Raw genomic sequence first — 27,081 nt, 5'->3', positions numbered from 1 at the left:
TAATATGAATGAGCAACAGTGAGTGAGGAGAGTGAGCATTGTCCATTTGTGTCCTTTCACAGACACAGCTGGCTTTCTGAAATTATTGAAGCATTTATTTGTAAACATTTAACATTTGAAGTAGTTAAGTTTTGACAGCTCAAATTAATATAGTGTGTGGAAAATTATAGCTGAAGTCCTAACGCCAATCAGTAAAATCATTTGTATTTGGAAATAATATAATGGCATTAATACAGAGTGTTCAAAGACTTAATAGAATGAAGCTGCATTTCAATTAACATGTTGCTTGCTTCTTAATGGAAAATATTAATAATTTAATTCATTTCTTAGATAAACTCACTCATGAAACTGTAGTTCCAGGGTAGATGTACAGTATCTGTTTTAAATAATCACAATTCATATTTATCATTTATAAATTTGGTAGACTGTTTTACATTAATGTCCTTCCAGCTGAAATATGATTTTTCAGCAAGGATCTTTGTCTTTATCAAACCAGGGGTCCCTGTTAATTTCCTAGCCACAGGTGCCAAGGCCAGCTATGGCTGCAATTATTGCCCGAAGCTCTCTTTCTTACTTTCACCGTAGCCATCTTAATAGTTAGCAATCATTGCGTGGTTAAGATTTCAAAGGTGTCTTGGATCCATGTCGGTAATCAATTTTTATAGATTGCCAGATACTAAATCAAATGCAGCCAAAAGCCATTTGAAGGTTAGCGTAATGGGAGCAATAATATTAAGCAAGGCAAGTTTGCAATTCTGAAAAGAATAGATTGCTAACTTAAAATAATTCCTTAGGTGAATTAGTAATCCTTTGCCCATTGTCTGAATGACTAGAACAGAGGAATTGTAACTATGTACAGAGGATTAAGATATTCAAATGCAGCAAATTTTCATAACACCTGCACGTATACTGTCCTCTTCTTTACAAATACTCTGACCTGCATCGAATCCTAGAACCCCTACAGTGTGGGAGCAGGCCATTTGGCTATGGAGCCCGCAACAACCTTGAGAATAGCATCCCATCCATACCCCATACCTAAGCCTGTTCTATCCCTATAACCATGCATTTCCCATGGGTTGAGTCCCTGGCAATCTGACACAGCGGTGTTAACCACCAAGCCACTTTGTGTCAGCATTTTTTGTTTTAAAAAAAATCACACTAAATTGCTAATAATGCATCATAAAGTGCAGTCAGAGATTTGAAATTACTTTAATGTTCAATCTTAATTCTAGCTTAATTAACCTGTCTTCATGCTTCTAGTTATTTTTATGACGCCAGTAATGCAATTTGCAAAAAATATTGACATTTATTTCTAGTTTTTAGACGTTGTTTCTGGCTGTCATGCACTTGTACACATATTAATAATTTCTTTCTTTCCCCATTCATTTTAATTCTATTTCATGATCAGGCATGACACTTCTTAAATCTAGCTTTAAAAGATTAATTGTTTTCAGTTGTATTAACAGCTCATGTCATCTGATTATGTGCAATTGACATTGGCAAACACATTAGGATTTTTTTTCTGTCTGTCTTGGCAGTTGGCCTGCTGCCCTTTGAACTCTTATATTTTTGTTTCAAAATGTTAATCAAATTTGGAACTTATTTGCAATATGAATAACTTTACACACTGAAGTAACTACCACAGACATTGTAAAGCTAGATTTTTTTTAAAAAAGTATTTTTGGATGTAAATTTTGGTATTTCATTTCAATGCAGATCATACTTCTGTGGGTGGGCTTGGAGACAGTTTTTATGAATACTTGCTGAAAGCTTGGCTGGTATCTGATAAGACTGATACAGAAGCGAGGAAAATGTACGATGATGCCATGCAGGTAAAGTAAAACACTGTCTTAAAATGCTGAGCATGAGTTTGTAACTTCGTGTAAAGTGCAAATTTATAATTTTTTACTGCAAAATTTTGCACTTGTATAAAGACAATTAATATGGCAGACTAATCTACAGGTTGCAATATAAGTGAAAGGCCAGTTTCACCAATGTTCCGTTGAGTAGCTATATTGTAGAGTATCCTGTGATGGTTAGGTTTAATTAAATCTGTATCATCCTATTTTCAGATAGCCTGTCTCAAAATTACTAGGATATTGTGATTAATAGTTACCATACTCCTTAAGTTATGGACTTAGAAGCTGTTATCATCTGTAATTGCAAACTTAAAAAATGTTGGTTCAAAAAAAACTGGACAGAATTGGTGCCACAATTTATCATCACTTTGCAGACTCAGATAATATTACAGTTTAAATTTTAATTTCAAGTGAAGTTTGCCAATTTAGAAATCTTTCGAACTTGAAACTGGGATAGAGGGAATCGATGCGTTGATGAGCCAGCCATTAAAACTGTTGCCCATGATGAGACACATCAATTCAGGTGTTGTCATCAAACAATAACACTGAAATATTCTTATTTGAAGCTGGTTTCAGAAGGATGGGAAATAGAAGCAATTTTGAAAGGCAGCTCTTTGGCCAGCACCCATAAAAATGTGATTGGGAATCAAGTCAAACTTCCCACATGTCGGGAAGTAAGATAACTGAGTCTGGCACATTGCAAAGTCAATTGGGGCAATCTAGTGAGAAGTTGCCCGGTAATTTTCAGGGAGATGACTTTGAGAACAAAGATATCCATGACCTAAATATGCACTGGTTTTACTCAGTGCTAAGATGGACTAAAAGTTATACTATTTGGCTCACTAATTGGAACGTAACTGAGCTGCTGTTTTTCTTAATAGTAAGGATGAACAGATGTGACTTGGTGTGAGAGATTTTGTTACAGCTGTGGTATTTTATTCATTTGCTGTTTCAACTGTAACAGTGGCATGGTGTCACAGTGGTTAGGGCGGCACAGTGGTTAGCACTGCTACCTCAGCACCAGGGACCCACGTTCGAGTCCAGCCTCGGGCGACTGTCTGTGTGGAGTTTGTACATTCTCCCCGTGTTTGCGTGGGTTTCGTCCAGGTGCTCCGGTTTCCTCTCACGTCCAAAGATGTGCAGGCTAGGTAGATTGGCCACGCAAAGTTGCCCATTGTGTTTAGGGAGGTGTAGATTAGGTGGGTTATAAGGGGGATGGGTCTGGGTGGGATGTTCTGAGGTTCGTTGTGGACTTGTTGGGCTGAAGGGCCTGTTTCCACACTGTAGGAATTCTAATTCTGATTCTAATTCTAATTCATCTAACTGCTGATTGTTTCTAAGTCAATTAGCACAAATGGCCAAATTTAATTATAACTTAGAGACTCAACAATAGAAGCTATTTCTGTTACATTGTATTTTGAGCAATGTTGATTTATTCTCGAAGTTATTACATTCAGACCATTTTTCAGAATGATTGACATTGAATCTGCGAGAATATCTAAGACTGCCTGAAATTTGGAATAGTGCATTGTAAATCTTCTAATTTTCGTGTTTAAATTTTTGGCAGTCTATTGAAAAGCATTTGATCAGGAAGTCAAACACTGGCTTGACTTTTATTGGGGAATGGAAGAATGGTCATCTGGAGAGGAAAATGGGCCACCTAACCTGTTTTGCTGGAGGAATGTTTGCTTTAGGAGCAGATGGGTCCCCAGATGATAAAGCAGGTCATTATCTGCAGCTTGGTGCAGAAATTGCTCACACCTGCCATCAGTCATATGACAGAACAGGTAAGAGAGAGCTCTCCAACAAAAGTATAATGATTATAGCTTGGTGTTTGCTCAAAGTTTTGTACATGGTTTTCTTTGGTTGTGCCTCCAGTTTTTGAAGGAGTGCCCATTTACACTGTCTGACAATATTAACTTATTTTCAACTTGAATGGCTGATCCAAACCCCTGTTGGTTGGCTTCGGGTTTTTTTGTCTAAGAGTATTCAAATAATGAATCTATAAGAACTGTCATTTAATGAACATAAAGATGTGATTGAATAGAGATGCAAATAAAACTCAAAGAACTTGAATTTTAAATAAAATTAATTTGGACAACTTTAACTTGAAACATGAGTACCAAATATATAGCTTGGTGGGTTTGAAAAATATGTATCAAACAGTTTCACTGAGAAGAAGGAAGTATTAACATAGGACGAGTGTGCATTTCTACAATATTGCTGTGTAGTTTTTCCTGTCAAAGAAAACAGTTTTACAATTTATGTCTGCCTTTATCTGGCATAGTGTTTTCTCAGTCACCTTTGAAATACTTTTAGTGGCCCACATAGAGGCACAATCAAAAAACCTGAATGTTTTCTTCAGATAACAGTGGGCTGCTATTGCTTTGCACACGTTTTACGTTATTGAAAAGTGAAATATTCAGCTATACCAACGTACTGAAGAACATAGGATACTTGGACTTCATGCTGGGGAAATTGCCATTACTATAGTTGAGATTAAGACACACTCCTAAGCTTGTTTTCAGCAATGTTTTTATCAAAGTCAGATAAGGGTTTGTACAAGCTGAGAGTTTTACTTCTACTAGATTTTGCACATGCTTTTTCATGGATGGTCTAGTGAACTATTAGGATCAATCAACATCATGCATAAAGCAAGGACAATACAGTGGTAACAAAGTGTGGAGCTGGATGAACACAGCAGGCCAAGCAGCATCTTAGGAGCACAAAAGCTGACCTATCGGGCCTAGACCCTTCTTCAAAAATGGGGGAAGAAGAGACGGTTCTGAAATAAATAGGGAGAGAGCTGGAGGCAGATCGAAGATGGATACAGGAGAAGATAGGTGGAGAGGAGACAGACAAGTTAAAGAGGTGGGGATTGAGCCAGTAGAAGTGAGTGTAGATGGGGAGGCAGGGAGGGGATAGGTCAGCCCAGAGAGGACGGACAGGTGAAGGGGGGATGCGGGATGAGTTTAGTAGGAAGGAAATGGGGGTGCGGCTTGAGGTGGGAGGAGGGGATAGGTGAGAGGAAGAACAGGTTAGGGAAGTGGGGACGAGCTGGGCTGGTTTTGGGATGCAGTGGGGGGGACGGGAGATTTTGAAGCTTGTGAAATCCACATTGATACCATTGGGTTGCAGGGTTCCCAAGTGGAATATGAGTTGCTGTTCCTGCAACCTTTGGGTGGCATCGTTGTGGTACTGCAGGAGGCCCAGGATGGACATGTCATCTAAGAAATGGGAGGGGGAGTTGAAATGGTTCGCGACTGGGAGGTGCAGTTGTTTATTGCGAACCGAGCATAGGTGTTCTACAAAGCGGTCCCCAAGCCTCCGCTTGGTTTCCCCAATGTAGAGGAAGCCACAGTGGGTATAGCAGATGTAGTATACCACATTGGCAGATGTGCAGGTGAACATCTGCTTGAAGTGGAAAGTTGTCTTGGAGCCTGGGATGGGGGTGAGGGAGGAGGTATGGGAGCAGGTGTAGCACTTCTGCGGTTGCAGGGGAAAGGGCTGGGTGTGGTGGGGTTGGAGGGGAGTGTGGAGTCACGGAGAGAGTGGTCCCTCTGGAAAGCAGACAAGGGTGGGGAGGGAAAAATGTCTTTGGTGGGGTTAGATTGCAGATGGCGGAAGTGTTGGAGCATGATGCATTGGATCCAGAGCTTGGTGGGTGGTACGTGAGGATGAGGGGAATTCTCTTTTGGTGGTTATTGTGGACGTGAGGTGTGAGGGATAAGTTACGGGAAATGTGGAAGACACGGTCGAAGGCGTTCTCGACCACTGCTGGGGGGCAGTTGTGGTCCTTGAAAAACGTGGCCATCTGAGATGTATGGGAGTGGAATGCCTCATCCTTGGAGCAGATGCAGCAGACATGAAGGAACTAGGAATAGGTGATGGCACTTTTGCAGGAAGGTGGGTGGAAGGAGATGTATTCTAGGTAGCTGTGGGAGTCGGTGGGCTTGAAATGGATATTGGTTTCTAGGTGATTGCCTGAAATGGAGACACAGAGGTCCAGGAAGGTGAGGGAGGTGTTAGAGATTAGTCTTGAGGTTGGGGTGGAAGGTGTTGGTGAAGTGGATGAACTTTTCAAGCTCCTTGTGGGAGCACGAGGCGGCGCCGATACAGCCATCAACATAACGGAGGAAAAGGTGGGGTTTAGGGCCTGTCTAGTTACGGAAGAGGGACTGTTCCACATAGCCTACCAAGAGGCTGGCATAGCTTGGGCCCATGCAGGTACCCATGGCCACCCCCCTTTATAGGAAGTGGGAGGAATCAAAAGATAAATTGTTGAGGGTGAAGACGAGTTTGGCTAGGCGGATGAGGATGTCAGTGGAGGGGGACTGGTTGGGTCTGCAGTACAGAAAGAAGCGGAAGGCCTTTAGGCCATCTGCATGGGGAATCCAGGTGTATAGGGACTGGATGTCCATAGTAAAAATGAGGTGTTGGGACCGGGGAATTCGAAGTCCTGGAGGAGGTGGAGGGCATGGGTGGTGTCACGGACGTGGGTAAGGAGTTCCTGGACCAAGGGGGAGAAAATGGAATCCAGATAGGTGGAGATGAATTCATTTGGGCAGGAGCAGGCAGAGACAATGGGTCAACCAGGGCAGGCAGGTTTGTGGATTTTGGGAAGGAGATACAAGTGGGCAGCCCAGTGTTGGGGAACTGTGAGGTTGGAGGCTGTGGGTGGGAGGTCACCTGAGGTGATGAGGTTGTGGATGCTTTGAGAGATGATGGTTTGGTGCTCGGGGGTGGGGTCATGATCCAGGGGGCGGTTGGAGGTGGTGTCAGAGAGTTGGCATCTGGCCTCCAGTTGTAAAGGTCAGTGCACCATACTACAACTGCGCCTCCCTTGTCTGCAGGTTTGATGTGAGGTTGGGATTGGAGCGGAGGGAGCAGAGGGCTGCAGGTTCTGCGGAGGAGAGGTTGGAGTGGGTGAGAGGTTGAGGTGATTGATGTCTCGACGGCAGTTGGAGATGAAGAGGTCGAGGGAGGGTAGGAGTCCTTGGGGTGGTGTCCAGGAAGAGGGCTTGTGTTGGAGGTGGGAGAAGGGGTCTGTAGAGAGAGGGTTAGGCTCATGGTTAAAGAACTAAGTGTGGAGGCGGAGGTAAAACTGCTCAATGTCCAAACATGACTGGTGCTGTTTTTAATTGGTAGAGCAAATCAGATGATTGATATTTCTGGTGAAAGTTTCCCTAACCCATCTGGCAAGGTGCTCTTTATCTGTTAAAAATATTTGTTATATTGTCTGAGGACATTCCAGAGCCTTGACATTCATTTATGCTGTGAAAGTTGTGCAAATTCTAATTGTTTTTCTCCCAGATGTTTGGTCAAATTCTCTTACTAAAAAAAAATCGAAGTTTTGAAAAGTAATACAAAAATGCCTCTGAAGTGCTGGTCATCTACATCAGAAAATAAAGATAGGGTCTTCTGTATAAAGGCATTCATCACAGTTGAAATTTATTTTATGAAAGAATGTTTAAAACCTGAAAATTCTGAGATCATGTTGAGGGTGTTTTTGATGTGCTCGTCTTTTCTGATGCTTTGTTCACAATTTTTTTTCATCTCCCTCTTTTATTTCAAACAGTACTAAAGTTGGGTCCTGAAGCATTCAAATTTGATGGTGGAACAGAGGCAGTGGCACTGAGGCAAAATGAGAAGTACTACATCCTCCGTCCAGAAGTGATAGAAACATACTGGTACATGTGGAGATTCACGCATGACCCCAAATATAGACAGTGGGGCTGGGAAGCAGCTCAGGTGAGCAGTGCATAATGTCATAATAGAGGCATAATAATTATTGGGTGACACTGACTTTATAAAATATCACTCAAGAATGTACTTTTGGTGCATTAATACCTCCCACTTTGCATAAAAATTGGGTTATAACTGCACTCATCTGTATGGGCTAGTAATTAGTTAAATTTATAAGAGTAGGACTAATTGCATAGCTCCCTCAAAACATAATGCCTATGATCTGCTGTGACTTCATGGTTTATCATGTCATTTCACACTGAAACAGCACCTTCGGTTTGACCAGTCCATACTGAACATAATCCCAAACTAAACTAGCCCCACCTGCCTGCTCTTGGCTCATATTGCTCCAAACTTTCCTATTCATGTACTTATCAAAATGTCTTTTAAACATTGTCAATACGGTATGAAGTTGGAGGAACACAGCAGGTCAGGCAGCATCAGAGGAGCAGGAGAGTCGACATTTTGATGATGAAGGGTCCCACCCCGAAGTGTTAACTCTCCTGTTCCTCTAGTGCTGCCTGACCTGCTGTGTTCCTCTGACTCCAGTATCTGCAGTTGTTGCTGTCTCCAAGTCTTTTAACCATTGTAATTGTAGCCACATCGACCACTTCCTCAGGAGGTTCATTCCACATGCAAATCACCCTCTGTGTAAAAGATTTGCCCCATTGTCATCTTTAAATCTTTCTCCTCTCATCTAAAAATGTGGCTCTGAGTCTTGAAATTCCCCATCTCAGGGAAAAGACATCTACTACTAACTGTGTCTATACTCCTTGTTATTTTATAAAGTTCTGCAAAGTTGACTCTCAACCTCCTACACTCTAGGAAAAAGTCCCTGCCTTTCTTCATAACTCAAATCTTCTGTACCCGGCAACATCCTGGTAAATTTCTTCTGAGCACACTTCTCCCACCCCGCTCCCCCAACCTAATTATATCTTTCCAAGAACTGGACACAGTGTTCCAGAAGAGGCCTTACCAAAGTTCTGTACAACCTCAATATGACTTTGCAACTCCTATATTCAAGAAACTGATCAATGAAGGCAAGTGTGCCAAATGTGTTTTTAACCACCCTGTCTATATGTGGGCTCTACCATTAATTGTATAAGCCCTACCCTTGTCGCAAAATGCAACACCTTGCAATTATCCAGCTTGAACTCTATCTGCCGTTTTTCAGCCCATTGACCTACTTGATCAAGATCCCTTCATAATCTTAGGAAACCTTCTTCACTGTTGACAATGCCACCGTTTCTTGCTGCACTATAGAACTACCTTGTTCGTATGAGTCATTTATATTGTCAAACTTATTACACTGCTCCCTCACGTTCATTCTCCCTCTCACTCCTGCACTTTCCCTTGGTTCATTGTAGGATGTACTACCTACGCAAACTTGCACTTCTTAAAAGCCCTTTGGGATGACAGAGCCTACACCTTGTAGTTGACTCTCTTTTGTGGTGGGAGCTTATAACATAAGGAATAAGTACCTTGTTAACGACTTTTTACAGTTGCATATTCAGTCACTTTGTTGATTATAAGACATTAGCTTTTTGAGGTAAGCATGTTCTTCAGTTGGATTACTTTCAAATGTCTGTGCAGATTTTAGAATCAAAAGTGGTGAAAAAGCATTTGAGCTTTTTTAATAACAAAAACACACCCTTAGAATAAATCCACCCTCCATTTTCTAAAATTCCTAACTTCCCCTCTTCCTTGCACCATTGTCAGATTCTGAATTGCAAAACCATCTTTCAGGAACACAGCTTTTAAAGTGCAAGTAGAAACCTATTCTGGTCCAGTTGTGACAAAGATATCATAGAACAGTAATCAATGTCAGAGCAAGTATCTGCTTTTCCAAATGGGAAAAGAAACAACATGTCCAACAAGTGAATAAATCAGCCTTGCGTCACAGGGCCAATTTTAGTTGCTAAACAATAGCAGCTGCTGTAGATAAATGCAACTCCTTTGTCTTCAAAATGTAGCTGTTTTGACTTGAAGATAAGTCAGTAACAAATGGCATATATCTTGCAGAGTTTGAGGTGCTGCAAACTGAGCCATCATGATTAAAATCATTTTAGGTTTACTGTGTTGTGACAGATATGGCATTAACTTGTGACATTATATATTAAACAACTACATTTTCCAAGCAAGCAATGTTAAGACTAAATTGTGTTCCTAATGAAAGAATGTTTAATACGCTCACAATGCCTGATATTTTAGAGAAACATTGTTCCAATTTCTTTCCAGTTGTTCTAATATGATCCTGGATTTGTTTATAGGGAATACATGGTTCATTTCTAGCTCCAAGCCAGCAGAGGCTTTTAGTTGATACAGTATGTCCTATTACAGCAAACATCTTAAAAAAAAAAATGTAAGGCAAGTGTCTAACGGTCTTTTGATGAGTGTGTTTCTATTTTCAGGCTATCGACAAGTATTGCAGGGTAATTGGGGGATTTTCAGGTGTTAAAGATGTATACTCTTCATCTCCAACCTATGATGATGTGCAACAAAGTTTCTTCTTGGCTGAAACATTAAAGTAAGCAACTTAGTCTTTTCTTTTGTCCCCTTACTTGTTGCAGAGGGCTTTTTAACAGTATTGTGGGTGTAACTAGTGCCAAACAGTCATAGATAGATCTAGTGGTTCAAGAAGACAACTTACTACCATGTTCTGATGGATAACAAATGTAGTCCATCCCATCCCATGAAATAATAAAACAAAAGCTCCCAACCAACATTATTAAAAACCTATTTTTGTTTTCTTCTTTAGATCTTGGAGGTACGGTGATATGTTTGCTATTAGCTAATGTTCTTTTTTTAACATCTGGATCAATGTATCAAGGAGCCAACTAGAGGACAAGTTATCCTATCCTGGATATTGTTAAACGAGAAAGAAATAATTGTCAGTCTAGCTGTATGAGGATCCTGGGAGAAGTGTGACCATAATATGAAGGATTCTTTGCTGACGAGTGACACAGTTGATTCTGAGACTGAAGTCCTGAATATTAATAGAGGACACTGGTGGTATGAAGTGTGAGCTGGCAACGATAAATTAAGGAGGATAATTTAGAGGAATTTTAGTAGATAGGAAACAGTGTATGGAGTAATTGCAACAACCATTCATTCCTGTCTGTCACAAAAATAAAACCAGAAAGGTGGTCCAGCCACGGCTAACAATGGAAATTAGGGACAGTATTAGATTCAAGGAACAGGTATACAGATTGGTCAAAAAGAGCAGTGCACCTGCGGATTAGGAGCAGTTTAGATTTTAACAAAAGAAGACAAAGCACTTGTTAAGAAGGGCAAACAGAGTACGAAAGTAAGCTTGTGACGGGTGTACAAACTGATTGTAAATGTTTCCAAAAGATTAGTGAAGAAAAATTTACCATTTTTGCGTCAGATTTAGGGAAGTTATACTGGGGGAGAAAGAGATAGCAGACCAATTAAATATATATAATTTGTTCTGCATTCACAAAAGAGGCCACAAATGATGTCCCAAAACATTGGGGAACACAGTCTAGTGAGAGAAGAACTCCATAAAAGCTGTATTAGTATGGAAATGGTTTTAGGGAAACTGATGAGATTAAAGACTGTTAGATCCTTGGGGTGAATAATCTCCACCCCAGAGTATTTTAAGGAAGTGACCCTTGCCAATAGTGTTTGCATTGGTGATCATCTTTCAAAATTCTCCTAGACTGTGTTCCTGTGGATTGGAAGTGTCTAACGCAATCTCGTAATTTTAAGAAAGGAGGTAGAGAGAAAGCAGGGAATTATAGCTTAGTTAGGCTGACATTGGTGGTGGGGAAAATGCACGGTCCATTATAAAGGATTAACTAGCAAAACACTTAAAATGAAACATACAGGATTGGACATAGTCAACATGCATTTATGAAGAGGAAATCATACTTCATAAATCTATTAGAATTTTTGAAGGATGTAACCAGTGGAGTTGGAAAGTGGAGATCCATTTTACTTGATCTTCCAGAAGGCATTTGATAAGGCCCTACATAAGAGATTAGCGTGTCAAAATGCATGAGATTGAGGGTAGTGTATTGACATGTATAGAGAAATGATTGACAGACTGAAAGGAGAAGGAATAAACAGGTAGTCTTCTGAGTGGCATCGAGTGATTAGCAGGGTACTGCAGGGATCAACACTTGGATTGCAGATCGTCACAACATGTATTATTGATTGAGGTAAAGGAGCTGAATTTAATAGCTTCAGATTTGCAGACAGCACAAAGCTGGTTATGAGGGTGAACTTTGAGGATCCCACAGTGCTTCACTGTGATTTGAATAAGTTGTGAGTAGTTTTGTGCATGGCGGATGAAATAGGATGTGTTTGATTTATTATTATGACGTACCTAGGTGCAGTGAAGACTTGTTTTACGTGTAGTGCAGGCAGATCATACGGTACGAAGTGCAATAATAGAACAGTGAACACAGCTTCAGAGAAGGTGCACAAAGAGAGATGTCAACATTAAATTTGAAAGGTCCATTCAGAAATTTGACAACAGCAGGAAGAAGCTGTTCTTGAATCTATTGGTCTTTGTATATCGTTTTGTATCTTCTGCGCAACGGAAGACTTTGGAAGAGATGATAACCAGAGTAGGAGGTTTGGTTATGTTGGCTACCTTTCTGAGGCAGTGAGAAGTACAGATTGAATCAGTGGATGGAAGGATGGATGTCCAGTGTGAAATTATTTACTCTGGTGGCAAAAGAAAAAGCCAGATTATTATCTGAATGGCGATAGCGTCAAAAATGGGAAGGTGAAATGAGACCAGAGTAATCTTGTACAGCAGCCACAGAAAATTCATGCAGGCCTAGGAGGTGGTGAAGAAATGAATGGAATGTTGGCCTTCATTGCAGGAAGATTTGAGTGCAGAAACATGGCTGTCTTGCTGCAATTCTGAATGGCCTTGGGGAGATTACACCTGGAATACTGTGTGCAGTTTTGGCCTCCTTATCTAAGGAAGATGTTCTTGTTATGGAGGGATTGCAATAGATGTTTACCAACTGATTCCTAGGATGGCACAATCGAGAGAGATATTGATTAAGACTATATTCACTGGCATTTAGAAAAACAAGGAGTAATTTCAAAAACCTGTAAAAAATCTAACAGGACTTTACACTGTAAACACAGGACGGGTGCTACTGATAATCACGGGATCCAGAACCAGGGATGCCAATCTAAGGATATGGGGTGGGCCATTTAGGACTGAGGTGGAGAAATTTCTTCACCCAGAGAGCAGTGAGCTTGTGGAATTCTCTGCCAGAGAAAGCGGTTGAGGCTAAAACATTGAATATTTTCAAGGAGACAGTTCAAGTTCTTAGGGCTAAAGAAATCAAAGGATGTGGAGAAAAAGTGGGAAGATGATACAGAGTTGGATGATCAACGATGGTCATATTGAATGTTACAGCAAGCTTGCAGGGCCAAATAGCCTATTCCTCTTTTCTCTGTTTCTGTGCAATTATTTTCTACTTGACACTGATTTGTGAAGCAACAATAATTTTAATATAACCAGGTACAATTGTGAAGTGAAATTGTCTGAACAAATTTTTCATCATAAATTAATTATCAGTAAAGCATAAATAACTCAACCAAGCAGCCTCTAATAAAAAAAATCAAATTGTTAAAGTGCACGATAATTTGGAATTCAGTGTGTCTTCTCTGACGCCTGTATATTCAGACTTGTTACAGCCGAATAAATCACGTGAAGGGGCAATGCTTGTTTTATAGTCATGTTGCAACCTAAGTACAAGATAAACGCTGAATGAAAACTTCATGGAGTATGGTTATGATTTGAATATGATTGAGGCACTGCATTCTCAGTCTTGGAGAAGTTATTTTTAAAAGTTGAAGTACTGTCTTGCTTACTTGTAAATGGGATGTAACAGTCCTATTTCGACCTGCATTTATTGCCCATCCTAAATTATTCTTGAGAAGCTGATGGTGAGCCACCATCTTGAACTGCTGCAGTCTGTATATTGTGGGTACACCTACAGTGCTGTTAGCAAGAAATGTTTCAAGATATTGACCCTACAACAGTACTTTGCTTTCATTCTTTTATATTTTCAAATGCTAGGAAAAGCATATTCCAGTTGTACGTAAACAAAAAGAAAACAAAGAACTGTGGATGAAACAAAAACAGAATTTACTGGTGAACCTCAGCAGCATCTGTGGAGAGAAAGTAGATCCTATGTTTTGGGTCTTCAAGGGTCACTGCATCCTAGCCATTAACTCTGCTTTCTATCCACAGGTGCTGCCAGACCTGCTGAGGGTCTCCAGTAGTTTCCATTTTTGGTATGGTTATTCATCTTCATAAATGTTAGCACCATCTGCTGGTCACTAGATATTACATAGTTTAAAAAAATGGTGAGTTCTGTTTTGATATGCACACAGTTAGCAAAGGTGGTTGGCAAAGTAGTTCATTGTTACATGATAGAGTCATAAAATCATAGAGCCGTTCAGCATGGAAACAGACCCTTTGATCAACTCGTCCATGCCAACCAAATATACTAAATTAAAGTAGTCCCATTTGCCAGCATCTGGCCTGTACCCCTCTAAACCTCTCCTATTCATATACCCATCCAGATGCCTTTTAAATGTTGCAGTTGTACCAGCCTCCACCTTTGGCAACTCATTCCATATATTCATCACCCTCTGCATGAAAATGTTGCCCCTTATGTCCATTTTAAATCTTTCCCCTCTTATCTTAAACTTGTCCCCTCTAGTTTTGGACTCTGCTACCCTGGGGAAAAGATCTTGGATGTTCACCCTCTAAATGCCCTTCGTGATTTAAAAAAACTTCTTCAGGTTTTCCTCAACCTCTGACAGTAGCCTATTTAGCCTATAGGTCAACGCCTCCCATCCTGGCAATATTCTTGTAAATCTTTTCTAAACCCTTTCAAGTTGCACAACATTCTTCCTATAGCAGGGAGACCAGAATTGAATGCAGTATTCCAAAAGTGGCCTAACTAATGTCCTGTACGGCCGCAACATGACCTCCCAACTCCAATACTCAATGCACTAGCCAAGAAAGAGAAGCATACCAAACATCACCTTCACTATTCTGTCTACCTGCCACTTGCAAGGAACTGTGAACCTGCAGTGCAAGATCTCTGTTGAGCAACACTCCCAAATGTACAAGTCCTGTCCTGATTGCCTTTCCAAAATGCAGCACCTCATATTTATCTAACTTCAAACTCCATTCGCCGCCCATTGGCCCATCTGATCAAGGCCCCATTGTACTCTGAGGTAACTTTCTTGGCTGTCGACTACACCACCAATTTTGGTGTCATTGACAAACCTTTATTAACCATACCTCCTGTGTTCACAACCAAATCATTTATATAAATGACAAAAAGTAGTGGACTCAGCATCAATTCTTGTGGCACACTGCTGGTCACAGGCCTCCGGTCTGGGGAGCCATCCTCCTCCACCACCACTCTCTCTTTCAGACCTTCAAGCCAGTTGGATAGTTCTGCCTGTATTCCACGTGATCAAACTTTCCTAAACAGTCTACCATGCGGAACCTTGTTAAATTCCTTCCTGATGTTCATGCACGTCCACCACTCTGCCTTTATGAATCCTCTTTGTTACTTCTTCAGAAAGCTTAATTAAGTTTGTGAGACATGATTTACTAAGCACAAAGCCATGTTGAATATCTGTAATCAGTCCTTGCCTTTCCAAGTACATGTAGATCCTGTCCATCAGGATCCTGTCCAGTCATTTGCCCACCACTGGTCTATAGTTTCATAGCTTCACCTTGTCACTTTGCTTGAATAGTGGCACTGTGTTAACCAGTGTCCAGTTTCCTAGCACCTCATCTGTGGCTTTCGATGATACAAATATCTCAGCAAGGGGCCTAGCAATCACTTTTTTGGCTTCCCACAAAGTTCTAGGGTACACCTGATCGAGTCCTGAGGATCTATCCACATTTGATTTTAAGTCTGCCAGCACCACCACTTCTATAATATGGACATTTTTCAAGGTGTTGCTATTTATTTCCCCAAGCTCTGGAGCTTCCATATCTTTTTCCACAATAAACACTGATACAAAACACTCATTTAGTATCACTCCCATCTCTTGCGGTTCCACACATAGGTGGTCTTGCTGGTCTTTAAGGGGCCCTTTTCTCTCCCTTGTTTTTCTTATGCCCTTAACGTCTTTAGAGAACCCCTTTGTACTCTCCGTAACCCACTTTGCCAAAGCTGTCTCACATCTCCTTTTTACACTCCTGATTTCCTTCTTAAGTGGATAAGCATATGGACATACATGGAATAGTGTAGGTTAGATGGGCTTGAGATCGGTATGACAGGTCGGCACAACATTGAGGGCCGAAGGGCCTGTACTGTGCTGTAATGTTCTATGTTCTATGTAAGTATACTCCAACTGCCTTTATGCTTATCTTGTGATTCACTCAGTCCCTACAGTCTTTCCCTAATATATGCTTACTCCTCCTTTTTGACCCAAACCTCAATTTCTGTAGTCATCTAGCATTCCCTTCATCCACAGCTTTGCCCTTCACCCTATCAGGAACGTACTATACCTGGATTCTCATTATGTCATTTTCGAATACTTCTCACTTCTCAGCCATCCCTTTAGCTGTAAATATCCATAATGTCATCAAAATTGGACTTCCTCCAATTTAAACTTTACATTTTAGATCCAGTCTATCCTTTTTACTACTTTCATAACAGTGATGGAAAATTATGGTTATTATCCGCTCACTGCCAAACTGCTCCTCCACTGACACTCGGTCACCTGCCTTTATTTCCCAAGAGTCGACTAAGTTTTGTTTCTTCTCTGGTAGGTACATCCACATACTGGATCAGTAATTTTTTTTGTGGATACTTAACAAATTTTCTCTCCATCTGATCCCTTGATACAATGGCAGTCCCAGTCTATCTGCTTGTTAAAATCCCCAATCATTACCACCCTATAATTCTTGCAGGTAACTGAGATCTCTTTACCAATTTGCTCCTCAATCTCCCACTGACCATTGGTGCCTCCAATAGTACAATCACATCAAGTTAATTAGCCCTTTTTTAATTTCTCAGTTCCACCCAAATAACTTCACTGGACATATTCCCCAGAATATCCTCCCTACATACTGCCATAACGTTATCCCTACTCAAAAACGCCATTCCCCCTCCTCTGTTGCTGCTCCTTTCTATCCTTCCTATAGTATCTATATCCTGGAACATTAAGCTGCCAGTCCTGACCAACTCCTGAACTGTTTCTGTGTTTGCAATGAAAATCTGGTCCAGTATTCCGAACCATGCCATGAGTTCATATGCCTTACCTGTTAGGCCTCTTGCATCGTAATGAATAGGTGGACAGGCAGGTAGTACTGAGGAGGTGGGGAAGCTGCAGAAAGATTTAGACAGTTTAGGAGAGTGGTCCAGGAAATGGCTGATGAAATTCAATGTGAGTAAATGTGAGGTTTTGCACTTTGGAAAAAAGAATACAGGCATGGACTATTTTCTAAACAGTGAGAAAATTCACAAATCAGAAGTGCGAAGGGATCTGGGAGTGTTGGTCCAGGATTCTCTAAAGGTTAACTTGCAGGTAGAGTCCGTAATTAAGAAAGCGAATGTAATGTTGCCTTTTATCTCAAGAGGGTTGGAATTTAAAAGCAGTGGTGTGCTTCTGAGGCTTTATAAGGCTCCATTTAGAATACTGTGCCCAATTTTGGGCCCCACACCTCAGGAAAGACATACTAGCCCTGGAACGTGTCCAGCGGAGACTCACACGGATGATCCCTGGAATGGTAGGTTTAATGTATGATGAACGGCTAAGGATCCTGGGATTGTACTCATTAGAGTTTAGAAGGTTGAGGGGAGATCTAATAGAAACTTACAAGATAATGTATGGTTTAGAAGGGGTAGACGCTAGAAAGTTGTTTCCGTTAGGCAGGGAGACTAGGACCCATGGGCACAGTCTTAACATTAGAGGGGGTAAATTTAAAACTGAAATGAGACGACATTTCTTCAGCCAGAGAGTGGTGGGCTTGTGGAATTCATTGCCACAGAGTGCAGTGGAGGCTGGGACGTTGGATGTCTTCAAGGTAGAGATCGACAAATTCTTGATCTCAGAAGGAATCAAGGGCTACGGAGAGCGTGCAGGGGAGTGGTGTTGAAATGCCCATCAGCCATGATTTAAATGGTGGAGTGGACTTGATGGGGCCGAATGGCCTTACTTACACTCCTATGTCTTATGGTCTTATGGAATGCAGTTTAATTTAGAAGTCCTACCTTGTTTTCTGCTTTGTTTCTGTCTGCACTGACCATGTAAGCCGCACCTTTTCCTAACTGCATCAGTCTGCAATCTGTTCTTCTTACACAGGTCACTTCTAAGCCAAAAGAGATTCCAATGATTCCAAAATGTGAATCCTTCTCCCGTGCACCAGCTCATCAAACACACAGCCGCCTGCTCCATCCTTCCATTTGCACTGTCACTAGCTTGTGGCACCAGGAGTAATCCAGACATTACTACCCTTGAGGATCTACTTTTTGAATTCCTACCTAATTTCCTATATTCTGTTCAGAACCTTGTCCTTTTCTTGTCCTGTGTCATTCGTTCCAATGTGTACAATGATCTCTAGCTGGTTCCTGTCCCCTTTGAGAATATTCAGCACCCTGTCCAAGATAGCCTTTACCCTAACACCAGGGAGGCAACACACTGTTATGATTTCTTGTTGTCAGCTGCAGAAGTGTCTGTCCATGTTTCTGACTAGAGAGTCCCTTATCACAACTGAGCGCTTAGAACCTGACATACCCCTCGTTACAGCATAGCCTGTCTCAGTACCTGAAACTTGGCTGTTGGTGCTATGTTACCCTGAGAGTCCATCATGCCTACGTCTTCCAAAGCAGCACAGTCGTATGAGATAGGGATAGGCACAGGAGACTCCTCTTCGACCTGCCTACCCTCTCCTACGCTTCACTGGAGGTAACCCATCTACTGTATCTGCCATTTCCTCCCTTCCTGAAACTGCAATCCAATAGGGTTTGCAGCCAAACACAATTCCTGCCTACATAATCATCAGTAACATTGAAATTCTCCCTGATGTCCCATATCCAACATGAAGAACACATCATTCTACTAAATGCTAACTTCGCACCCTAACAATCTATGACCCAGCAAATAGCATTGTTTTTGCTGTAAAAGCACTGCTCCAGGATAACTCAGTATCTATGTTTTATATTTTTGAAGTTTAATCAAAAACAAATCTCCGTAAAACATGTCATCAAAAATATTCCACTCACATTGTATTTTTTAACCAAAAAAAGGTAACGCTACCCATTTATAAAAAGCCACTTAGCTGCTCCCTGCTGTGAGCTTGCCCACACCAGGTTTCTCCAAGGTCAGCCCTTGAATTTCACTGTTTGCTTATTTTTCTTAAAACGAACTACAATGTCCAGTGATCCTTGAAACAAAACAGCAGAGGCAGTCAGCTGTGCAGGTCTACTGTTCGTTTGTTTCACTTCCCACATGGTCCGTGCACAATTTTTTTTTAAAAATGCGCTGATGTTTCGATCCTTTTTTTTAAAGTTACATAACAATGCAATAGCTTATAAGACAATAATTACTGCTCCAAAAATGTGCAGAAATCAGTCCCAATACTGAAAAGACATTAAAAAAGGAGCAGTCCTTACAAGTCACAGTTTTTTTGCATCCTACATCTTATGTTACTCAATCCTTTTATTCAACACGTTCAGCAAAAATAAAAGGGCATTGCCACTTATGTAGTGCCTTTTATCACCTTGGGGCAAACTAATGCTCTTCTCAGCCATTGCAGTACTTTCAATGCATCACAGTTGTAAGATGGGGAAACGTGGTAGCTAATTTGAGTTCACATTGGTTTTGCAATGAGCCATGACCATCTATTTTGGTATTTTAAATGAGGAATGCAGTTTGAACAGGACACCAGGAGGTCTGCCCGTCTCCAAATATTGTCATGCAATCCTTTCATCTCAAATTTCCAAATGCGTTTTGGTCTGCTTATTTCTATCTGAAGACATTTCTTTGTATTTTTTGGTCTACTTCAGCAAAGTTGCAATGATTGGGATACTGAGATAGTTGATAATTTTATGTGGTCTTCACCACTTCTCCCTGCCAACCAACATGAGATACCAGAAACTAATAAAAAGCTAGGGGAGATGGAGGCTTGGTGAATTGCATCTTTTGCAAATAGGAAGCAAGAGCGTGGGGTTGTCGGGACAATGGAGAAATAAAAAATTCTGCAATAACAGGCATATTTTGTACGGCTGTAGTTTCACATGGGTAAAGCTCAATCAACAAGTTAGTGCTAACTTAACAACAAGAATTTGAATTTTCATTATGGAAACAGACTGTTCAGTCCAACTCATCCATGTCAATTAAGTTTTCCAAACTAAACTAGTCCCACTTGACTGACCTATCTCTGTCTGCTCACTTCCCTTTCTCAACATTTCTGTTTCCATTTCTGGGGATAGACTGGCCACTGATATCCACTACAAACCCACTAATTCCCACAGCTACCTGGACTGTACATCCTCCAACCCACTTCCTGGAAGGATTCCATCCCATTCTCTCAGTTCCTCCGCCTCCGTCGCATATGTTCAGATGAGGCCAACTTCAACGGAGCCTCCGAAATGTCCACCACCTTCCTCAACCGAAGATTCCCCATCCCCATTTTCAACAGGGCCCTCAACCAGGTCTGGCCCATCTCCCACATTTTTGCCCTCACCCCTTCTCTCTCTCTCTCTCTCTCTCTCTCTCTCTCTCTCTCTCTGTCTCTCTCTCTCCCCCCCCTCTCCCTCTCTCCCTCTCTCTCTCTCTCTCTCTCTCTCCTCTCCAACAACACTCACCTTATCCTCACTTGCCACCCCACCAGCATCGACATTCAGAAGATCATTGGATGCTGATGCCGCCATCACCAGACACATTCCCCTCCCCTCTCTTGTCCACCTTCTGCAGCGACCGTTTCTTCTGGGACATCCTGGCCCACACTTCCTTCACTCCCAACACCTTCCCCTGTAACTGGCAAAGGTGCAACATCTGCCCATTTACCTCCCCCTCCCCAGTATCCAAGGGCACAAACATATCTTCCAGGTGAAGCAACTTCCCACAATCTAGTCGACTGCATTTGCTGCTCACAATGTACGCTCTTCTACATTGGGGAAACAAAGTGTAGACTTGGCGACAGCTTCACAGAACATCTGTGTTCTGCTTGCAGAAAAGACCCTGAACTGCCTGTTGCCTGCCACTTCAGCATGTCATCCTGCTCCCTGGCCAACATCTCTGTCTCTGGCTTGCTGCAGTGTTCCAGCGAAGCCTGACGAAAACTGGAGGAATAAAACCTCATTTTTTGCTTGGGGACCCTACTGCCCTCCAGACTTAGTATTGAGTCAATAACTTTAGGGCCTAAACTCTCCCATGTCCCAGTCCTTTATCCCACACACCAGGCCTTGTTACCACATAGTCTGCCATTACACACCCTCTGTTGTTAGTCACTCACAGTCCCCATTAACAACTATTCACCCCCTCAGCCTGATCGTTAGCAACTCCTTTGTCTGTCCAACTGTCTTTTTTTTCTCTTTGAGCTCTATACTATCGTTTACTAACTACCCCACCCACCTCCCCATTTTCTGCATATAAACTGAAGTTTCCCAACCACCACCAGTTCTGAGGAAGGGTCACCGGACCAAAAACGTTAACTCTGTTTTATCCTTCAGAAATGCTACCGGACCTGCTGATCTTCACTTGCAACTTTGCTTTTGCTCCCACTTGACTGCATTTGGCCTATATCCCTCTAAACCTTCAAAAGTCTTAAATATTGTAACTGTATCTGCATTTACCACTACCTCTGGCATTTGGGCTGATTTAGCATCTTCAGAGACAAAGGTGTATCCATTTTAATGGTTGATGCAAGTTTTTGATTCTTTTCATTTTGGCAGTGACTGACTTTGTTTCCAGAACTGGAAAGAAATGGATTTGTTCAAATAAACAAAACATCTAAAATGCATTTTTTATTTTGGTATTCAAAATTAATAAGAATGAATTGTCAGTCAAATGATCCAGACTATCACTGAAAACTTATTTTGCAGCTTGCTGCCCATAACTGCAAACTGAGTAAGTTGTGCATATTTTTGTGAGAAAGCCTTTTTTGTCAATGGGAGGAGGCAGTTGAAAGGTCTTAAGCTGACTGAAAAGCTAATATCCTTTTGTTCTGCCCAGAAGTTCTTTTTCTTAGGAAATGATACTGCAAGTAGGAGATGCTGAACTCTGAACAGAGGTTCATCAAAAATGTTTGAACCCTTGTTTTATGTCAGTTTCGTAGGACATTAATGGTCTTGGTTTAATGCCTCATCAGAAACATGGCTTGTCTGCCTTTTGATTCAGCAGCAGTGTTACAGCTGCGTCAAGACTAATAGATTAAATTTGTTTGACATCTTGCTTCTGCCATTGAAATGCAGTATTGATTTTAATTTGACAGTATGATTGTATCTACTTTGTAACCATGCATATGTGTTTAATGCTGAGCATTTGATCTAAAATAATCAAGTGTTCTAATACATTATACACTGAAATTGCAAAGTTAGGAAATGAATTACTTCGATAAGTAGGATACCTTTAAGATTCCAATGAGTTGCATTATTTAGCATTCCAATGTTTTTCTTTATTGGAAGAAACATTTTCTTGCCAGTATTAGTTCATCAAGTTGCAAAATGTTAGAGCTCATGAATGGGATTTTTACATCCTGCGTCAATTTACATGTTGCTATAATTAAGAATTGTGTCTTTCATACATTTTTTCAGAAAGCTTTCTCATACTCAGTGATGATTCCCACCCATCAACAGAAAGCATTATATGGGTTTTGCCTCAGTAAAACAAACAACTTTTGCTAAAATTTCATGAAATTATATTATTGTAATCAAGATTCTAAAATGTATAAAAGCAAACCTTGCGACTTAATTCAGAGATAGCAGGAACTGCAGATGCTGGAGAATCTGAGATAACAAGATGTTGAGCTGGATGAACACAGCAGTATGATGCTGCTTGGCCTGCTGTGTTCATCCAGCTCTACATCTTGTGACAATTATTTTGTTGAAGGCAGTTCAACCTCCTTCAATCAGAATGAAATATTCACATTTCTGTGTATTTATCACTATCTTTTTCTCGAACTAAGTTTTTCTCTAAATGTATTTTCATCAATTTATCATATTTTCAAATTGGCATATGCACAAAGCTGGTTGTATTTCATAAATGACATTCTAACTCTCTCTAAACTGGTAAACAAGTGCATTAGTGTGTTATTTGAATGTGTGCATTCTACAATTTCATTAAATGTAGACATCCCATGGAAGCTTATTTTCTGAACAGAATATTTTGGATTGCCAAAGAAGTTGTTCAAACAAAATAGAGCCTAAGTGAAGGCAAAAATATTCATTTTTAAGGACAGTTGAGTTAAACAGACATCTGGAAACTTCTGATACAGAAATTTGTTTAGGTTAGATTAGATTCTCCACAGTGTGGAAACAGGCCCTTCGGCCCAACAAGTCCACACCACCCCTTGGACCATCCACCCAGACCCATCCCCCTATAACCCACACACCCCTGAACACTACAGGCAATTTAGCATGGCCGATCCACCTAGCCTGCACATCTTTGGACTGTGGGAGGAAACCGGAGCACCCGGAGGAAACCCACGCAGACACGGGGAGAATGTGCACATTCGCCCGAGGCTGGAATCGAACCCAGGTTCCTGGCACTTTCCTGCTGCAGTGCTAACCACTGAGCCACCGTGCCACCATTTATGAAATATAAATGTTCTAGATTGATAAAATATCTCATTTCTCTTTAAATGTTATCCTCCTTCAGTCGCTACTGTCCTATTTCTTGTGGAAATGAATTCAAAACACAAAAGAGTAAAGTTTAACCTCTGTTCCTTTATGTAAACAGCTCATTGCTACTGTATAGTCAGGAATGTCACCTGAAAATTTAAATATCTCATTTTCTAGTTTAATTAGTTTGTTTCATAGCAACAGCATAAACAGTTGTTTGTTTTAATTTCAGGTATCTGTATCTCCTGTTTTCTAGTGATGACCTCTTGCCCTTGGACTATTGGGTCTTTAACACTGAAGCTCATCCCCTTCCTGTCTTGCGTTCAATGAATACTACTCTCTCTGGAAATGTGGCACTTCAGTGAAGATTCCTGAAGAACTGGAGATGAACTTCACTGTTGCATCCTAGTGCTAGCAGGACAAGTGCAACAAATCTGCTCTGAAAATAAAGGGTCCTATTGAATAAGACTCGAACAATCTGAGATTAAGCTGTGCAGAAAAGATGTAGACTACTGGGATAGTACATCTTTCAGAGCAGAATAACAATGAATGTATAAGTTTACAATGGTGTAGTTGGCAATCAGTACAGTACTGAAGCTGTACAATGATGAACTTTATGGCAGATATTCAAAGAAAGCTTAACAGCACTAGGAATATGTAAGTAGTACTGGATTTTGTTTTCTCCTGTACTACCCGAAGCCATTGAGAGTCACTGGTAAGAGTGTAATAGTCTCAGTTTTTGAAGAAACAGAGTATCACTTTTGTGGAGAAATCCATACTTGGTTCTTCCTAGCAAAAACAGCAGAGCATTCAATTTTTGTAGGATCAACCTTGGAAGAGTTTGCTTTTGAGGGTTTGTTCCAGTTCTGATGTTGCATTTGATTACAGACATCTTGGGATTGTTGGAAACTTACCAGTGCAAGTGTGCTTGTGATATTTCTGCACTTTGCAACTTTTCTTTACCCATAAAGAAGCCTTTGTGTTAATATTAAAAGAAAACATTGGCATCGTGATTTCAAATGTGAAGGCCCAGTTGCTCTTCAGACTTGATTTGATTTAGAAAAACTTCGACTTCTCATGTAGTGCATTTTTGGTATTGTAAAAAGATGTACTTTTTCCAGGATGATTCTGTTTTCATTTTAATGCAAAATCTGTAACATTTCTTCAGTACTCTATGCTATTAGCCCCAGTGAATGGCTGATAGTTTGAAACTTGGCTGAAGCGTAGCCATGTAATTGTGTTAAAATGCTTACAAGTGTGGTCAGCCTTGGTTTTCAGCTTGCATTCTGCTTAGGTCTGAAGGGCTGTTGTTCAAGAGTGGTCAGGCACTCTTCCACACCAGTGAATAGAGGTCCTAACAGAGTGATCGGAACCTCCTGGAGTTTACACATCTTTTTCTGTATTAAAGAGAAGTTGAAGATCTGTGTTGTGGGCATCACTTAATCAAGTTCTGCTAGACATTTTAAACTTCAGGTTCTTGAAAGTTACCAGGGAGAAACCTAGACAAAATTCTGCTTAATACCACTCTACAACTCCTTGCACAATTGTAAAATGGTAAAGCTACCATATTTATTCTATATACACTGCTCCTTTTAAGTCAGTTGCTTAAATTATCTGATATTTCAGATTTAGTTCTAAACTTTCACTATCTTATTTATGTTGTTTCATTCTTTTTATTGATATTTGAATTATTTCATGCAGCAAGTGACTTTGAATTATTAGGAGTAGACTGTATATATTTCATATGCAAGCTGAAATGCAAATGTAATTAATGATTTAAAAAACTGTCTGTACTGCCGCATCATCCAGTATTTACTTTTTCAATCAAAGAGGATTAATGCCCTTACTCATCTTATCTTAACGTTTTGTTTTCGAGCAGCTTGTAAACTCAGCATATGTAAGAGATTCAGAGGAAGAGAAGCTCTTATAATCCATTATTCCTAAATTTACCAATTCTAAATAGTGGAGAGGAAAAGACACTGTCTTTCAACTTTCTCTAGCCCAAATATGTAAAAAGGGTACATATATGAAACAGTCCTTACCTAGCTAAGAGTGTGGTCTTGCGACAACTCTTTTCAGCAGTTGGCCACTAATAGATTTACAACAGCAGCCCAGATTTGCCCTTGATTCTATTTTTGATAAACTGCTGTCCACTTACTAGTACTTGGAGGTCATTTGCAAACTGACATGATAAATGATCTCCCTTAGTGGGTCAACTTTCCTTTACATCACTGAAGCAGGAGTAGGCTATTTGGCCTCCTCCAAAATATTTTTGCTATTCACTGACACATGGCTGATCATAATACCTTTGGTTAATAAAAGTCAGCCAGTCTCCGATTTAAAGTTTAAATAAAATATAAATATCGGCCAATAATTGCTGTTTGTGAACAATTATCCTTTGTGTATAGTTTAATTCACTTCTTAAAGGATCGATTCTAATTGTTAGATTGTGCCACTAAAGTCCACAAGCAGTAAAAATAGTTTCACATTGACTGTTCTATTTGTTCCCATTATATATTGAAAACTTTGAAGTCGTCCCTTGATCTTCAAATTCCTGAAAAATATGTCCTTTGCTTTTGTAATCTGTCATAATTTAAACCCTGGAGTCCAGATATTATAAATTTAGACTCTTCCTCCAAGGTCAATACTTCTCCCTCAAAACCATAGCCAAACCCTTCCCTCAAAAATACCACCACTCAATCTGTCTTTGTTTGCAGTTGACATTGAGTTAATGGAAAAATGGCTTGTTAGTGGTGCATGTCTAAACAGTATGATTACAGCCATTTTCAGATTGCAAAATGCCTGCTGAAAATGGTAAATGATTTTCTTCCCTTCTTTGAATCTCTTTTGCACAGTCTATTCTCTTTCCTGTTTGCTCATTCTTATAAACCTTCATTTGTTTTGTGTGTGTTTTCATGATATTCATTTCATGCCATTTGTACCTACGATTCAATGTCTCTTTGTTCTTGAATCCATGTACATGTCACTGTTTCCCAAATTTACTTGCATTTCTGACACAGATCAGTCATTGAATCTCCAACTAGGTTTCCTCCTCTTCTGCAGCACTTAAACAGCCCTGGTCAAAGCCTCAGATGGCACTTTGTATGGCACATTATACTTTCTTGTTGTTCTTGACTTTTCACAACTTTTGAAATGATTGTGCACGCCAGTGTCTCTCCTCCAATGTACAGCTTAACAACAGTAATGTTTGCAAGTCTCCAATTCTATTTGTCTGCCCATCTGTCACTGACATTCTAATCTGATTCTTTCGCCAAACAGGTTTGTCACCTTTTGTAACATATCCATCTTTCACATGACAGCATACTGTTAATTATTTTGATGCCTTTGTGAATTAGCATGGGGTGTTATTCTATATTAAATGCTAGCAGTTGCTGAATTGGTTGGAAATCTAATATTCTGCCTCTCGCCTGTACAACCTGGAGTAGCAAATAGGAAAGCATTTCAGATCTCCTGAAATCCAGGTGGGCACCTGTAGCTATACTGTTCCACTATGATAATATCATCGTATATTAATATGGTTCATTGTCTGTAAAATAACTACACACATGAGACCTAATTGTACAATCTGGATGAATTCTGTAAAGTATGTACAAAGGTTGAATGCTATTCAACTGATTGCTTTTAACAAAGGTAATGCA

At 40.5% G+C, this 27,081-nt stretch overlaps 1 protein-coding gene across 3 annotated transcripts in view; it reads left to right on the top strand.

Annotated features, from left to right (window-relative positions):
• man1a2 (mannosidase, alpha, class 1A, member 2) overlaps positions 1–24,421 on the top strand; it is a 120,706-nt gene extending 96,285 nt beyond the window's left edge. For 2 of the 3 annotated variants that reach the window (XM_048540542.2, XM_048540540.2), the window contains 5 exons: positions 1,717–1,832; positions 3,427–3,646; positions 7,438–7,610; positions 10,016–10,131; positions 23,655–24,421. In XM_048540542.2, coding sequence (XP_048396499.1) covers positions 1,717–1,832; positions 3,427–3,646; positions 7,438–7,610; positions 10,016–10,131; positions 23,655–23,787 — 758 coding nt within the window. In that variant the 3' untranslated portion in view covers positions 23,788–24,421. The remainder of the gene's footprint in view (positions 1–1,716; positions 1,833–3,426; positions 3,647–7,437; positions 7,611–10,015; positions 10,132–23,654) is intronic. The other variant, XM_048540541.2, reaches the window with a different exon arrangement.
• Positions 24,422–27,081: the final 2,660 nt, after the last annotated feature.

Source organism: Stegostoma tigrinum, chromosome 12, assembly GCF_030684315.1.
Source record: "Stegostoma tigrinum isolate sSteTig4 chromosome 12, sSteTig4.hap1, whole genome shotgun sequence".
Lineage (NCBI taxonomy): Eukaryota > Metazoa > Chordata > Chondrichthyes > Orectolobiformes > Stegostomatidae > Stegostoma > Stegostoma tigrinum.
The sequence above is the reverse complement of the archived record's forward strand: the minus strand, read 5'-3'. Positions and strand labels throughout refer to the sequence as shown.